The sequence below is a fragment of the Rhopalosiphum maidis genome, chromosome 2 (assembly GCF_003676215.2).
Source record: "Rhopalosiphum maidis isolate BTI-1 chromosome 2, ASM367621v3, whole genome shotgun sequence".
In the NCBI taxonomy this organism is placed as follows: Eukaryota; Metazoa; Arthropoda; class Insecta; order Hemiptera; family Aphididae; genus Rhopalosiphum; species Rhopalosiphum maidis.
In genome coordinates this window covers 7,719,624-7,735,009 of record NC_040878.1, presented here as the reverse complement: position 1 = coordinate 7,735,009, position 15,386 = coordinate 7,719,624, and the positions used below count along the sequence as shown (strand labels likewise).

Below are 15,386 nucleotides of genomic sequence, written 5' to 3'. Positions count from 1 at the left end.
ACTATATAATTATATACTAATACTATCCGTGTAGGATAGCATACTATATAGGCACCTAAATAACACATTAATATAGCTGCCACAGTAATACCTTTACTATATATTCGTAGTGTATATAGTGGGTATAGATAGATATTAACTATGCAGGACGTAGGTATGGGGTATCTAAACAATACACACACACATACATGTATCATATTATATAAAAATGCATAATATGGTGTATTATATTATTATATATATGACACGGCCTATATTTTTATACTGGTGTTGGTCACAATAAAGCTATATCCAGTCGAAAAATAAAAAACGAGTTAAAAAAAATGACGTTTATGCGTGTGTGAACTTGTCAAGGTTGTTTTGGAGTAAATATTATAGCGAATGAACACAAAGTTTTATGCTCGAAAAACATGCGCTTGAAAAAAAAATACAATTTACCCATTATTCGTATAATATATATATACAATAAAAAAACTCGGTCATGAAATCTCACGCACATACGATATATATACATATATATATTATGTACCTATGTACATTATACAATATTATCGTACACAAAGTGGCCGGCCGCGACGGGTGATTGCCAATTTGTGTGTGTTTACACACGCGGAGACCGCGTATACATAATATTACAGTCGTGTGCGTTGGGTTCGATCGATAATAATCACGTTGAATGGTTAGGAGGTGCTCAAAAATGTTGCCGTTTACCCGCTGTGATTTTGACGTCAGCACGAATTGCTGCAGGGGAAGTACATATACTAATTATATACTGGTATCTATGTATAAACGGAGGGCGAGCACCACTATACACAGCTGTAATTTATATTATTATATACATAATATCACCCACACATATGCTTATGATATATATATCATATATGTAATATGTATACATATAACTGCGGTGATGTATTATTATTTTACACGACGAATATAAGGATAAATAATATTTTTGTCGGACGTTAAAATATCCGTTTATATGAAAAAGTATTTAGCGCTCGAAAAACAAATAATAAAATAACTGACTAAAAGCAGAATTGCAGGGTAACGGGTCCGCGAGTTTTCGGTTGACGGTAACACAATAACAACGGATATAAACAACATATTATTAAAGTAGGTAATATAACACATTATAAGTATAGATAATATTATTTAATTACGCGGTGCATCTTCTTCTGTGGAGGTTTCTTATTAAGAATAGTAGGTATGTTACTGAAAAAATATGGAATGAAAAACATATATATATAACATATAAATAAGTTACATATATAGATACTTGTAACACTACTACACTAGTACCGATAGTAGGTACCTAAATAATATATATATATATAAATATTTAAATATATATTAATATACAAATATATATATTTATATGTATATAATTTATTTATTTATGTGTATAACGTTATAAGCACTGGAAGTTGTTTAAATTATTTCCTTTCCGTCAAGATGAGATATCAAAATGATAAAAGATTTTTTATGACCATGATAATGTATTATTTATGCACGATTCACTGGAAAATAGAAGTACAACGAGTTGGTCCTTTTAAAGTATTAATTATTCATAAAACTATTACAGAACGACCGCAAAATGCAGAAATAAAAATGTATTTACACTTTTACATTTCATGTTATGTACAATACAATTATAAATAGGTAGGTTCAGCACATTTTATGTAGCGTGAACCGATAACTTCATATATAGGATATTATGTAGTTTTGTAGCAAAGTATAAAAGCAAACGAAAGTCTTAGATTATTAGTGATGAAAATTGCTTATTTCAATTAATTCTTAGAGATTAGCTATACATAATTTATATATACTATTACATGTGCAGAATATGACAATTTTTAACAGTATATAAACCTATTTTATCCGTTTATCGTATAAGCCTCAGCTCCAAAAACGTATAAAATATTGTACCCGCCAAATACTGCAACAATATCTAAAATATCTTATAATTTATAAGTATACCTACAACCGATATGCATAAATACATAAATATGAATTACGGAAATCGCATAAAAATCTATAAAAATCTAAAATAATACATTCATTTTTTCTGATACTTTATTTATTATTATAAATTGTAATCAAAGTTTATTTGGGTCGTATATACTGCACATTATTTTAGACTCTGCCCTGGACCCTTCCACCTCCAACACGTTACACGAACATATTTTTACCGCATATATATATATATGAGTAACGAGTACACATAATATATAATCCGACTATGAAATCGCAAGCTTTATATAAATAATTATAATTAAATAACAAACCAAATGTGGTAGGTATTTATTATGTGAAACATAATGTTTCCATAATTTAATGTAAATCCTAAATCGGCGGATTACGCAACGTCGAGTTTCTACGATAGTTATTAAAATTAACGACCTAATAACATTTATATATATTATCTAAAACTAAAGAATTTCCAATGTACAACATAATTCAATATAATATATAAAAATAGTTAGCGTGTATAGTATTATTAAAAAAAAAAAAAAAAAAAATCACGCTGTCTGCAATAATAGGTAGGTACTATACAATATTATTATATTATTATATTATTATGGAGTGTGCGGCTGACCATGTGTGTTCGATTGTTATTTTAACGAACTGAAAATAAACATAAAGGCTTATATCGAGAGTCTTATAATATGCCTATACTGATGATTGTGAAATGACAATATAATATTATAGGTAGGTAGGTTAGATATAGCTGCAGGTAGGTTATGGGTACACATGACATGCCGTTAAGTATGATGACTTGTTAGTTGTTATTATTTTTTTATCCAATTTAAACGTTTTCGACGTTATTAGAAAAAAAAATGAAATCTTACGTCATACGCATACATGTAGTTATGTATATAATATGTACAAAAACAATAATATTATTAAAAATACAACTCTACAGGTGCGTGTGATACGCCCAACGTCTTTCTGGCATGTTAAGCATACCGCATACGATAAGATTCACCATTTAGTTGTATATTTTCATTGATGGATACCAAGGCATAGCTAACACCGAGACGCGAATAGATCGCATCGCGTGCGCCAAAAAATTATATAGCCGTAATTCGACACCATATATTATAATAATTATATTAAATATATATAATAATATTATTATTATCGATACGTAGGAATCTATCCGATCGCTGAAAATAATTATGATTTTCAATTTTAATAGTATAATAGATATCGGATAGCTATTGATTTACAAACATTTTAAGTTTTTTTCTATTTTAAATTGTATTTGAATAAAATAATTAATATATCAACTGTATATATGATTCCTTTATTATAAAGATAAGACACTATATACTTACTCAGTGCAAGTCCACTTAAATAGTTAATAGTATATTAGTATATATTATATACCTATAATAAAGATATCAGATATTTAGTTTTATTACCATTCATAATATAACATTGATTACCTATTCTATTAAATAAATATACATATATATATGAATATTTTTTAACGGTTTATATTAAATTATAATTCGGTATAATGCGCAAAACACCTGCAGTAATTGCACACATATTGTCACAATGTCTATATATAGCAACTATCTGTATTTTGGTAGTTGTGATTTGTGAGCACTGCACATATTTTGTGAATTGGTCATTCATTAGAGAGATAATTTTCCGAAAAGTTATGTATAATATATATATATATATATATGTATGTGTGTACTTAATTATCTATATGTTAAGCATAAGCTATCGAAAAAATCACGGAAAAGAAAAAAAAATATAATTATATCTATGTTACTACTACTACTAACTATAGTTAACTACAGTTGAATAAGTATACTAAATAGTAAGTATAGTATATTTTATATTATATTACAAGTATATGTTAATGTTATAATTATATATTATGTATGTAAGATGTGTGCGTTACTAATGAATAATGTGAGCAAATAGGTACATAAGCTTTTAGATAAAATTATTGACTAATTTTTGGTAAATTAGGTACGTTCCGTATAGACTGTGTAGAACTGTAGACTATAGCTTGAATTTTATCCGAACGATAAGATTTAGCAACAGTTTTTAAATTTTAAGACAGCCGTGCTAGTGTCTGGTAACCCAACCCAATCCATAGGTATATGTAATTATAATTTATGTGTAGAATGTAGATATTAGGTTTTTATTTATTTATTTATTTTTGTGACGTGTGTGTATATAATTATATGAATTCTATAATACTATATAATACATTATGATAGACAACAAATGTTGCACTACTGACATAAAAAGAAACCGAGCCATGTTTTTGCGATCACGTTTGTATACATTATGAAATATATAAATAGACCAAATGCACAAGATTTATCGAAAGTCGAAAATAATCCTCCTATTCCCCACCCCGTCAACACTCAGATACAATGCGAGATGGGAATAAATCGGTTGGTGGACGGCCAAAGAAAAAATATAACGTCCAAACAGCAGCTCTGGGTATTTACAATGTAGGATAAATGATGAATAATCTACCTTCGGAGATACCAGATATTGGGTGACAACACTTGATTTTTATATTTTATTGTCATGCCAATATAATTGATGTTTATATATTTTATTTCGAATAGCTTACTCGTTCCTCGATTTTTCAAAATCACTTCCGCCTACATAACATTTCAAACAACTTTAAATTCACTAGAGTAATTTTTTCCATTTTTTAACGTCAATAAAAAATATTTGCTTGGTAAAAATACTCGAATACCTATTAGATACAACATACAAAAAGTTCTTTATAAGTTTTTAAACTTAAATTTTAAAAAAACCTATGTACTGGAAAGTTAAATAAATATTTTATATGCATTTTATTCAAATTTTTACAACATTACATATTCAACTTTAATACAGCTATTAAGTATTTTTTTTTACTATTTCTCCTCGGACGGTTTTTGATATTTTATTGTAATTAAGAAATGAATGTTCGTAAATATTTGTAATTTTCACCGAATGTGTATGATTATTTACTATACATAACCAATTTTTCAAAATATTTCAACTTTTTAAGATATTTATAGGCATTAGACATAATACATTATCAATTTTTAATTTAATAATGTAGGTAAAATTATTTTAACATGATCAAAAAGCTTAACAATTTAATATAAGATCCTATAAACGTTTTTTTATATATATAAAAAAATATACAACATTTATTTTTATAAGCATATGGAGTTCAAATTTTGTCAAAATCACAAATATTTTCAAATTGTTTTAATTGTTTTGCAGTTAAAAGTTTATAAAATATACAATTTTTATAACTAAATTTTAAAAATTTAATACATTTCCCATAAATAGTTCATTATAAAACTATAATACCTATTTAAAAATTATATTAACTTAATTTTTTATTTATAGACATTTTTATTTTAAAATAAATTAGACAAAATTACATTTTTTAACTATGAACAATGATATTCCTTAATGGTTAATTTGTTATAATTTAAAAACATTGTTCGTGGGGACATCATGACACTTTTACAGAAATTATTATATTTTATACACACAATGATATTTTTAAATTCAACATTTTCGTCAATTAATTAATTCAATATGTCAATATAATATATATATCTAATGTACCTATTATTTACAGTAAAATAAATAGCAACATCAAAAAATATAACACGAAATATACTTGGTAATTTAAACTGATATTGATAAACCTCAGAATTGTTTTCATTCACCTAAAACGATATATCATTGCAGAAATCAAACTTAACACATACTTACATCATAGTGACCTATTCGCAACACTTCTTACTGTTCAACAGAACTGCAGAACCCACTTATTTACCCTTTTATTTATATTATTATAAACTGAAAATGTGAATCATTAAAATAAGTATTAATAGATATTATTTTAATAAGTAATTGTTATAAGAAGCGTGATTTATTTTAAAATTAAAGAAAATATTATGAAAAATGATTGAAATTTTATTTAAAAATTTGTTTGGTGTACGTGCACCCAATACTTTTTTGCCAGAATATTTAAAATACAATGTGTAGCTTCTTCGTGAGCGATCGCTGACATTCATATTGAATGCAACCTAATGCTAATATAACTAAGAGTACAGTTTAAGCACATGAAATTCTTTATATCTACACTATCATATTTCTTATTTTTTTATGCTTAATTGAAAATTCTCGCCTTGTCAGACAATAATTTAAAGCAATTATCTGTTTCTGTATTTCATTTTTTTTCAAAAATAGGCAATAAGTATATTGTAATTTTATAATATTATGTATTAATATTGCTATTATAATTATTTGTTTTACAGTACCTAATAAAGTTAGTTTTAATTATTTTTACTGAAAATAGGTATTGTATTTTTAAATAAATAATAAAATAACTATAGTAACTATTTGTTTTAAATTAAATTTTCAAGTGTCAAATAGTATTTACCTGGCTACCTATTCTGAAAATTATTCTGTTCTGGAATATGAAATATTAAAAATATAATTTATACTATTATAATAAGTCTTTTCGAAATAATGAGTATAACATACTTGAATACTTGATTGTACAACCTACATTGTTTTAGTATTTTGTTGCACTTTCATCAATTTCATATTTCAAGCGCATATAAATTCTACATTACGGTTACATTTTTTAATACCCATTATTATCCAATATTTTAATCCACACGTGTTTTATCTTCTTTCGTAATTTAAGTTAGTTATCTATAATACTTATCGTCGAAGCGATACGCTTTTTAAGCGTTAAACTTGTAGTTCATTATCTTTAGGAATTTAATTTGTCTTCTCACACAACAAAGGTTGAGCTTTATTATATTTACGTTGAATATTGATTACCATCATTGGCAAAATAATAATATGTAGATACTTGTAATAGGGTGTAGAGGAGTATTATACATTTTTATTGTTAAAAAGTCGATACGCAAAATTCTATAACTTAAAATGAAATAAGTCCAATTTGAGAAAGTTATATATGAAATCATCAAATTTAGAATCGAGATTACAAGCATATTAAAGCGACTACAGAGAATCAAGAACTTAATATGTATTATCTTCAGTTATATTAAAAAAATTAAGCTTCTCCACTTATTATTATTGAAGAATTCTTGGCAATCTTTTTCATCTTAGAAGAAAATTTTTATTTAATTTGCATTATTTCTAAAATACAGTTTTTTTTCTCACAAATATTGACATGAGAAAAAGTGTAGGTTATCATATCTCTAAAGTATTCTAACAGCTTAAACTTTCAATTACTTGGAATTTATAAATTATTATTTTATTACATTTATAACATAATATAACCAACAATTTTCTGTTGTATTTATATAATAGTTTTTAATAATCACTAACAAAATGTATTGTATAATTATTAGTTAATGAAAATTAAAACCACTTTAATTATAAATTCATGATTTACAGGCTGTTTTAGCAATTTAAAATAAGGAGACCAATAAAATAAATAAAATATCAGAAAATAAAATAAAAATGTATTTATTAAACCAAGTTTACAAGTATGGTTCCGGGAACTCAAAAGTTACATCTCTGCCAGTCAGCTTTCGGTATACAGATGCAAAAGTATCCACCTGTAACAAAAAAAAAATATTTTCTTCAGTATAATATTTTTAGAGGACACATAGACAATTAATATTATTTATAAGCTCTAGATAAATATTTAATGTTACGTTAATAGACTAAAAACCAATAAAATAATTACTGATATATTTACAATGCATTAACATATTTTAATATATGTCCGGTTAGACGCTAATTGTATCATTTTTAATCATACATTAGTAACACACAGACGAAATGAAATAAATTAAACTATGTTCAAACTTCAAACGTTTTACTTATATTATAAGAAGATTTATTAAATTATTAATTACAAACTATATAATTATGAAGATACATTTTTTTGATCAATGTGAATTGTAAATTAATGGTGTTTCAACTATAATTAATTGAAAATGAATAAAGAAAATACAAGTACTTTAGTTTAGCACATGGATAGAACTTAACAGTTATATAGAACTGTAAAGAGCGCTGTAGTGCATCTTAAATCATAATCATTAATATTCTTCATATTATTTTAAATTATAGGTTAAAAAATAGATAAAATTTTCCAAAAGCTAAGAGGATTAAAAAATTATTCCTAATCATTTTAATTTACCACATGGATAGAACTCGACAATTATATAAAACTGTAAAGAGCGATGTAGTACATAATAACATTTAAATTAATTTAATTTTAATATGTTTTGAAATGTAGATTAAAAATGAATAAAATCTTCCAAAAGCTAAGAGGATTAAAAAATTATTCCCAATCATTTTAATTTAGCACATGGATAGAACTCGACAATTATATAAAACTGTAAAGAGCGCTGTAGTGCATTATAACATTTAAAATTATTTTATTTTGTATATTTTGAAATGTAAATTAAAAATGAATAAAATCTTCCAAAGGCTAAGAGGATTAAAAAATCATTCCTAATAATTTTAATATAGCACATGGATAGAACTTGACAATTATATAAAACTGTAAAGAGCGCTGTAGTGCATTATAACATTTAAAATTATTTTATTTTGTATATTTTGAAATGTAAATTAAAAATGAATAAAATCTTCCAAAGGCTAAGAGGATTAAAAAATCATTCCTAATAATTTTAATATAGCACATGGATAGAACTTGACAGTTATAATGAACTGTAAAGAGCGCTGTAGTGCATCATAACATTTAAAGTTATCTTATTTTGTATATTTTGAAATGTAAATTAAAAATGAATAAAATCTTCCAAAGGCTAAGATGATTAAAAAATCATTCCTAATAATTTTATTATAGCACATGGATAGAACTAGGCACTTGTAATGAACTGTAGAGCGCTGTATAGTACTTTATAATCCACATAACATGAAAACAAGGAATAATCATAGGAATAAATTAAAATATTATATTATATATTTTTTTGTAAAAAGTCCAAGAGAAGTCTCATGTATCATAAAATGATTATTGGAATATTTGATAAAAGATTATAATTTATTAATTCAAGAGGACATCATATCTGTACATACAATTCCATCTTACAGACATACAATACATCAAATTTTCTTTCAACAGAACCCATCCATATTATGTTGTAAACTTTAATATCTGCCATCAAAACTTTAAAGATTATTATCTAGGATATCACGTCATATGCTTTTATTGATACAATTTTAATGTGAACAGCAATATAAAATATTACAAATTTTCTGATATATCTACTGTTAAAAATTAATTTTACTTTAAAAGAAAAACAAAGAACCTTTTTCAGATATTGATATTTGATAATTTAGAAATAACAGTACAACCAACTAATAATAATTACCTTGTGCTCTATATTTGTTTGTTGAGTTTTGTCTAAATGAACTTTCATCATTTGTTTTCCATCTAATTTGACTCGGATACGTTTTCCAACAATTTCTGCTGGAAACACTAAATCATCAAGGATTGCATCGTAGACCCAAGTTAAAGTTCGACTGAAATTTATTAATTTGATATTAATACTCTAATAAGACAAATAATGTAATAACAATAATACTGTTAGTATTGTTGTTGACATAATAATAATAATACATTTTGTATTATTTATAATAAAAGAATAGAAAACATATTTTAATATATGTCCGCTTAGACGCTATATGTATCAATTAAATATACATTAGTAACACGCGGACTACAATAAATATTAGTATGTTGTTGTTTAATAATATACCTTCTTGGACGCTTCTGGTTGCTCTTAGTTCTTGTTTTCCTAGTAGGTTTTGGTAATATTCTTCGATCACCAATAAATACTACATGCTTGCCACTAAACTTCTTCTCTAATTCTCTAACTAAGCGAGCTTGAATTTTTTGGAACTGAGCTCGTTGTGGCATGGGCACATAGATAATGACACTCTAAAATATAAAAATAATAAGTTATAATAATTTTAAAATAAATCATACCTAATATGAGTTAAATAAATTAAGTGTGTGGCTATAGTAGATTAAGACTGTAGTATATATAAATATAAAGTACAGATATCAAAGACCAACATTTTAATATGGCATCAGTGTGGACCATTGTGGACGAGTACAAGAACACAACGAATTTGATGATGCGTACAAATATGACATACTATATGTATGTGTATTTTAATACACACTAATAACTTCAATAAAAAAATATTGATAGAATTAGATAATTAATAATTGTCAAATCTGAAGATCTTATATACACTTATTATAGATATCAGAATGACTGATAATAAATTTTGTAAAAATACTGGTCAAAATAAAGGTATTTCAATATATCAACTGGTAAATAAGCAATTGTTTTTTCATTCAGTTAATTTACACTTGACTAACTTATTAGGATAATTAACAAGACTGTTACTTATATATTATTTAAAAAAACTTATTTCAGGAAAATCAACTTACACCAAATTATAATATGAGCATTCTAACTGCAGAGCATTACACACACATGTTAAATCCGGAGTTCCGTAAATTCAACACTGTTTCATTTAACTCCTTAACCAATTTTTTTTTCATTCAGAACATTTCCTATGACTGGCCAATTTGAGCCGGTAGCATTGTAAAATTGTAGACTTCATGGTCTGGCAGCGCCTCGACCTTTGCGTTTGTTCTGCAAGTAAATACAATTTAGAAAACAAGCTATACAGTATAGGCAAAACGCAAAAATCTTAACGCTGCCAAAAAAAAAAAAAATATTTGTATTTACCTACAGGTTAAGGGGAAAAAACTTTAAGAGAAGACCACCGAAATTTACAATCCATAGTTGCTAATAACCCTCTGAACTCCAGAAGTATATTTTACTGACACCGTGTGGACGGTAGCTTACCTTCTTGCCGAACAGCTCGATCTCCTTGGCTTTGGTGATGTACAGTTCGCGGAGTTGGGCTTTCAAGTCGCTGTTGTTCTGCAACTCGAGCAAAGCCTGGGCGATGGACAGCTCAAACTGGTCGGGCTCAGAGTTTCCCTTCTTGACGATTTTGGATTGCGCGGGAACAGGCATCTACGGGGAAACGCACGACGGCGTGTTATTATTTTATAATTTTTTCATCCAATCGAATCCGGCGATCGGGCGCCCAGAAAACGTCGGGCCCCGGCCGAGATCGCGGGGCATTGGTAGGGATGACATAATTACGTACCTTGGATGTGTTTTCCTAATGGTGATCCGAGGACAAGACGAAAAACGTGGTCAAAAATCACAGACAGTTTTCGTTCCGGACACGAAACGACGAATGGAGACAGCAATACCGTGACGATACGGTGGTGCTGTAGTGTACGTGTACAGCACGGTGTCAACCCCTCTCCCACCGAAACCGATGCGACGGGCTTGTAGACATGGATCGGAAGATCGTAGCCGGTACGGAAACTACAGTGTTCACGGACGCACGGTGCTTTGTCTCGTCCTTTCGTATACGACAGTTAAGTTGCACTCACTGTACAATCGGCGAGGCGAGGCATTAACGAGTTTAAAAGTTGATTTAATTTTATCTTTTTAGTTTTTAACTTAACTACAGTAGTTACTTTTGGGTTTTCGTTAAAATGTAATTACTATAATTAACTCAATCGTTATGTATAATATTATGTTACAGTTAAAATCCGAAATCCACCAAAAATAGTTTCCGCAAATCCCTTTAGTCAATTCTGGTTTTGACTAGTTAAAAACATCATCACCACTTTTATTAAGTTTTAACAAACTTAAAAAAATGTAGTAGACATTATTAATTCCTTTAAGTATAGCTTATAATTAATTATCTTAATGTTTTGAGAATTGTTCTCAGTACTTTTAGAAAATAATAATTAAAGTAACAGAAAATATTTCAAGTTTCTACGATCAATATTTTTGAATAATAATAAAATGACAAAAAACAAAAGATTATTGTGACTTTATATTGACTTTAATTTCCAATACATAAACTTATGAGGAATATTATACCAAATTGTATGAATTTTATACTCGATATACTTTACAAATGTTTGTGATTTTAAATAAATTCATAATTTGAAATTTAAATGATTATATTAAAATTGTGACTGTATTTTTTGAATTTTTTTAATTGCTAGGTAAAACAAAAAAAATACGAGAACCCTTATGTTAAATTTTCAAGATTTTTTTTAACGCACATACAAGTTTGGTCATATATAAAAAATAAAAAATGAATTTTTTCTTTTATTCAAAAAGTTGAACTATTTATAAATAGCACAAAAATAAGCATAACATTTTGAAAACTATATCACGTCTAATTTATGAAGAAAACATCAAGTCTCTAAAATTATTAATATTTTTTTTTGTATATCATCTTAATAAATTTGAAAAGTACTGAGTATTTTTACTTTTAATCTTTCCGAAATGTGAATAAGATTACTTAATTATTGTATAACGATTTTGTAACTTCAAATACATTGTAATGATGTGCGCTTAGCCATCATATATCTTAAATTTTAAATGTATAATATATAATATTCAATAAAATACAATAATAATTATAATAATTGATAGCTTTAAATATAAGATAAAACTCACACATATGCACTTATACACACGCACACACTCTTATCTGTATAAGAATTAGATATATAAGGAGACTAGTTGTCGCAGACAGGGCCCGGTGTATTGTTGCTGTCTTTTTATATAAGGATTCATAAGCGAGTGTAAAAGACTACGCAGATCGTTATACAAAAGGCGTATGCAATTATTTAATTGTGAAACATTTGTTAATATATAATTCATGTGTTTATAAAATAAAGTTAATTATAAATAAATAGTTAATTAAAAAAAAAAAGGGTGTAATTATTTTAATATATAAATCAATCACATCACGTTATATCTTGAATACGAACTGCGATTGTAGTTAACAAGCAAGTCGACACAGGAATCAGAGAGGTAATATCATCAAGTTATAACTATTTAACAAGTAATGATTTAGAAATAAATAATAGTCCCTTTAACTTACCAGCATTTTCTCTATCATTACAACATACATTTTATTTAAAACTAGATTTGACTGACTCATTGGCGCAACTAGGGAGAGACTTAGAGGGACTTAGCCCCCTCAAAATATTTTTTAGCCCACCACATTTTTTTGATTATTTAAGATTTAATAATAATTTAAGCATAAGAGACCTAGTGAGAATGTGAGATACATCCTATGCAATATGCTAATATGACGTAAAGAATTATTATAACAGAAATACAGAATTATTCAAAAGTAAATTGTTTAAATTTAAAATATTCAAGTTTATTTTGAAATATATATATAATTTAATAAAAAGATTTTTACATCCAGTGGCATTTCGGTAGTCACCGTCCAATATTCTAGTTTTATTTTGGTGATTAAACATGGACAAAAACGTATTTATTATTTTTAATAAACTAAAACCAAGTATCTGTATTTGTACAGTTGTTACAATTGAAATGAAAATAATCCAGATGACCATTCTAGTTTTTTGGGAAGCATGAAAGTAAATAAATTAAATTAGGTATTTATTTGTGGGCCTAGCTCTGCAGCCCCCCCTCCAGTGGCGAACCCAGGATGTAAGTATTATGGGGTCTGCCTCACTTATGAAAGGCCACTGTTTAGAAGGTTCAACCAAATATGTATTGCAAAGTTGCTCGCTGGCCAGTCGTTGCGCTCGCATTTTACCTTATTTACAGGCACATATACAGCCGCACAGGGGAGTTTTGGGGGTTCTAAATTCTAATCCAATAGAAAAATAATTCAGTTATATTTTTATTATTTATTTATTTATTTATTTATTTATGAACAGGCTAGGAGCCCAATAGTACACCAACACAATTTATAGTAATGAATAATATGAACAATAATAATTAAAGTGACCAAATGGCAAACAATAATATTAAAATAATAACATAGTATATATTAAAACAAAAGTAAGAATAGTAAAGAATATTACAATAATTTTCTGCGCTTTTTAATTAATGCAAATTTACTTATCATAGGCGTGCGCCCCGTGGGTTCCTGGTGTGCTTGCGTACCCCCCCAACATGTAATTTGGGCCTTAAAATTTAAGCATATATATGGGTTCGTATTTTAACTAATGTTACTAGAATAAAAATTCAAAATGGTATTTTTTCTAAAATATGTGTTGGAAAAAATAATATTTCGGGATAAAAAAAATAATACAACGTAATATATTTTAAATTTGCGTGGTAAAACTTATTATAATTATAACAGCTAGATATTATCGACTACAAAAGTAAAAATAATAAATAAATATTGCAATTATCTTGAAAATAGATTTTAGATCCAACTATCTAATGAAATATATAATTCGGTTCTAGTAATACCACTGATTAATATATGATATACTGTAAGTAATGTTTATTCGTACATTATACTTTATTACAATATGTACATGCATTGTTAAGAGAAGGCCTAAATTAAGAAAAGGGCCCGAAAAATTATAGGCACCCCCAAAATTCATGTCTGCGCACGCCTATGGTACTTATTATGTTATTAAAATTGATTGTTTGTGCTATGTTGCTTTTTATGTTCAGTATTGCCAAATTCGATAGCTGGTCTTCTCTTATACTTGAGCGAATGTATATTTTGAGAAATTTTAACTAGCTAAAACTTCTCTCTTCAGTTGCACTGCTGACTAGAGGTGTATAAAATATCTTATACAAAATATATAAATAGTTGGATATAAAGGGACCACGTCTCGAGATATCGCAAACTCAGCACTTCATTTAATTTTAATGGTTCAGTTTCATTATAAACTTGAAGTTGATGGTAAATTGGTAAACCAGACAAAATGAACGGCATTTTACTTCTATTCATTTCATCATCTATGTAAACTTCATAAAATCTTGATAAATGTTTAATAAATTTAAAGTTTTGATCTGAGTTTTCTTTGGATTTAGTACTTCAAATTATTTAACAATGTTAGAGAAATTTTCAAAACGATGTTTCAATGGATCCAAAATAACAAAGTATACGTATAATGTATATAGTACGTTACTATGTAACACATTTAACATTTTTATTAGCAGAATCAATAATATTTCCCAAATCATTTTTATCATGCATTATGCTATATATTTATATAATCAACAGTATCGGTGTATGTTTTGTAAAGACTATAATAAAATAAAATAAATATAATAACAAATTAAAAAGCAATAAAACAATAGTCTCCCTTATCGGGCCTTACGTAATTACACACCAACGATCAGCAATACGCCTGGACCTAAAAGCCTACACGATAATAACAGCGCGATCTACTGCGGTTATTTTATTAATTTCAACGAATGTGCAATGGCCAGTACTGTTTTTGCCACTAGATGACGCTGCTACAAACGATT

At 27.1% G+C, this 15,386-nt stretch overlaps 1 protein-coding gene across 1 annotated transcript; it reads right to left on the bottom strand.

The window, feature by feature from the left end:
* Nucleotides 1–7,479: 7,479 nt before the first annotated feature.
* On the bottom strand, nucleotides 7,480–11,364 carry LOC113551017 (40S ribosomal protein S7-like). The gene is made up of 5 exons (XM_026953006.1): nucleotides 11,203–11,364; nucleotides 10,893–11,066; nucleotides 9,765–9,946; nucleotides 9,378–9,528; nucleotides 7,480–7,595 (listed from the first exon to the last, which is right to left on the bottom strand). Exons 2-5 carry the CDS (start codon nucleotides 11,064–11,066, stop codon nucleotides 7,518–7,520), a joined length of 585 nt encoding a protein of 194 aa, XP_026808807.1. The 5' UTR covers nucleotides 11,203–11,364; the 3' UTR covers nucleotides 7,480–7,517.
* Between the last annotated feature and the right edge of the window lie 4,022 nt (nucleotides 11,365–15,386).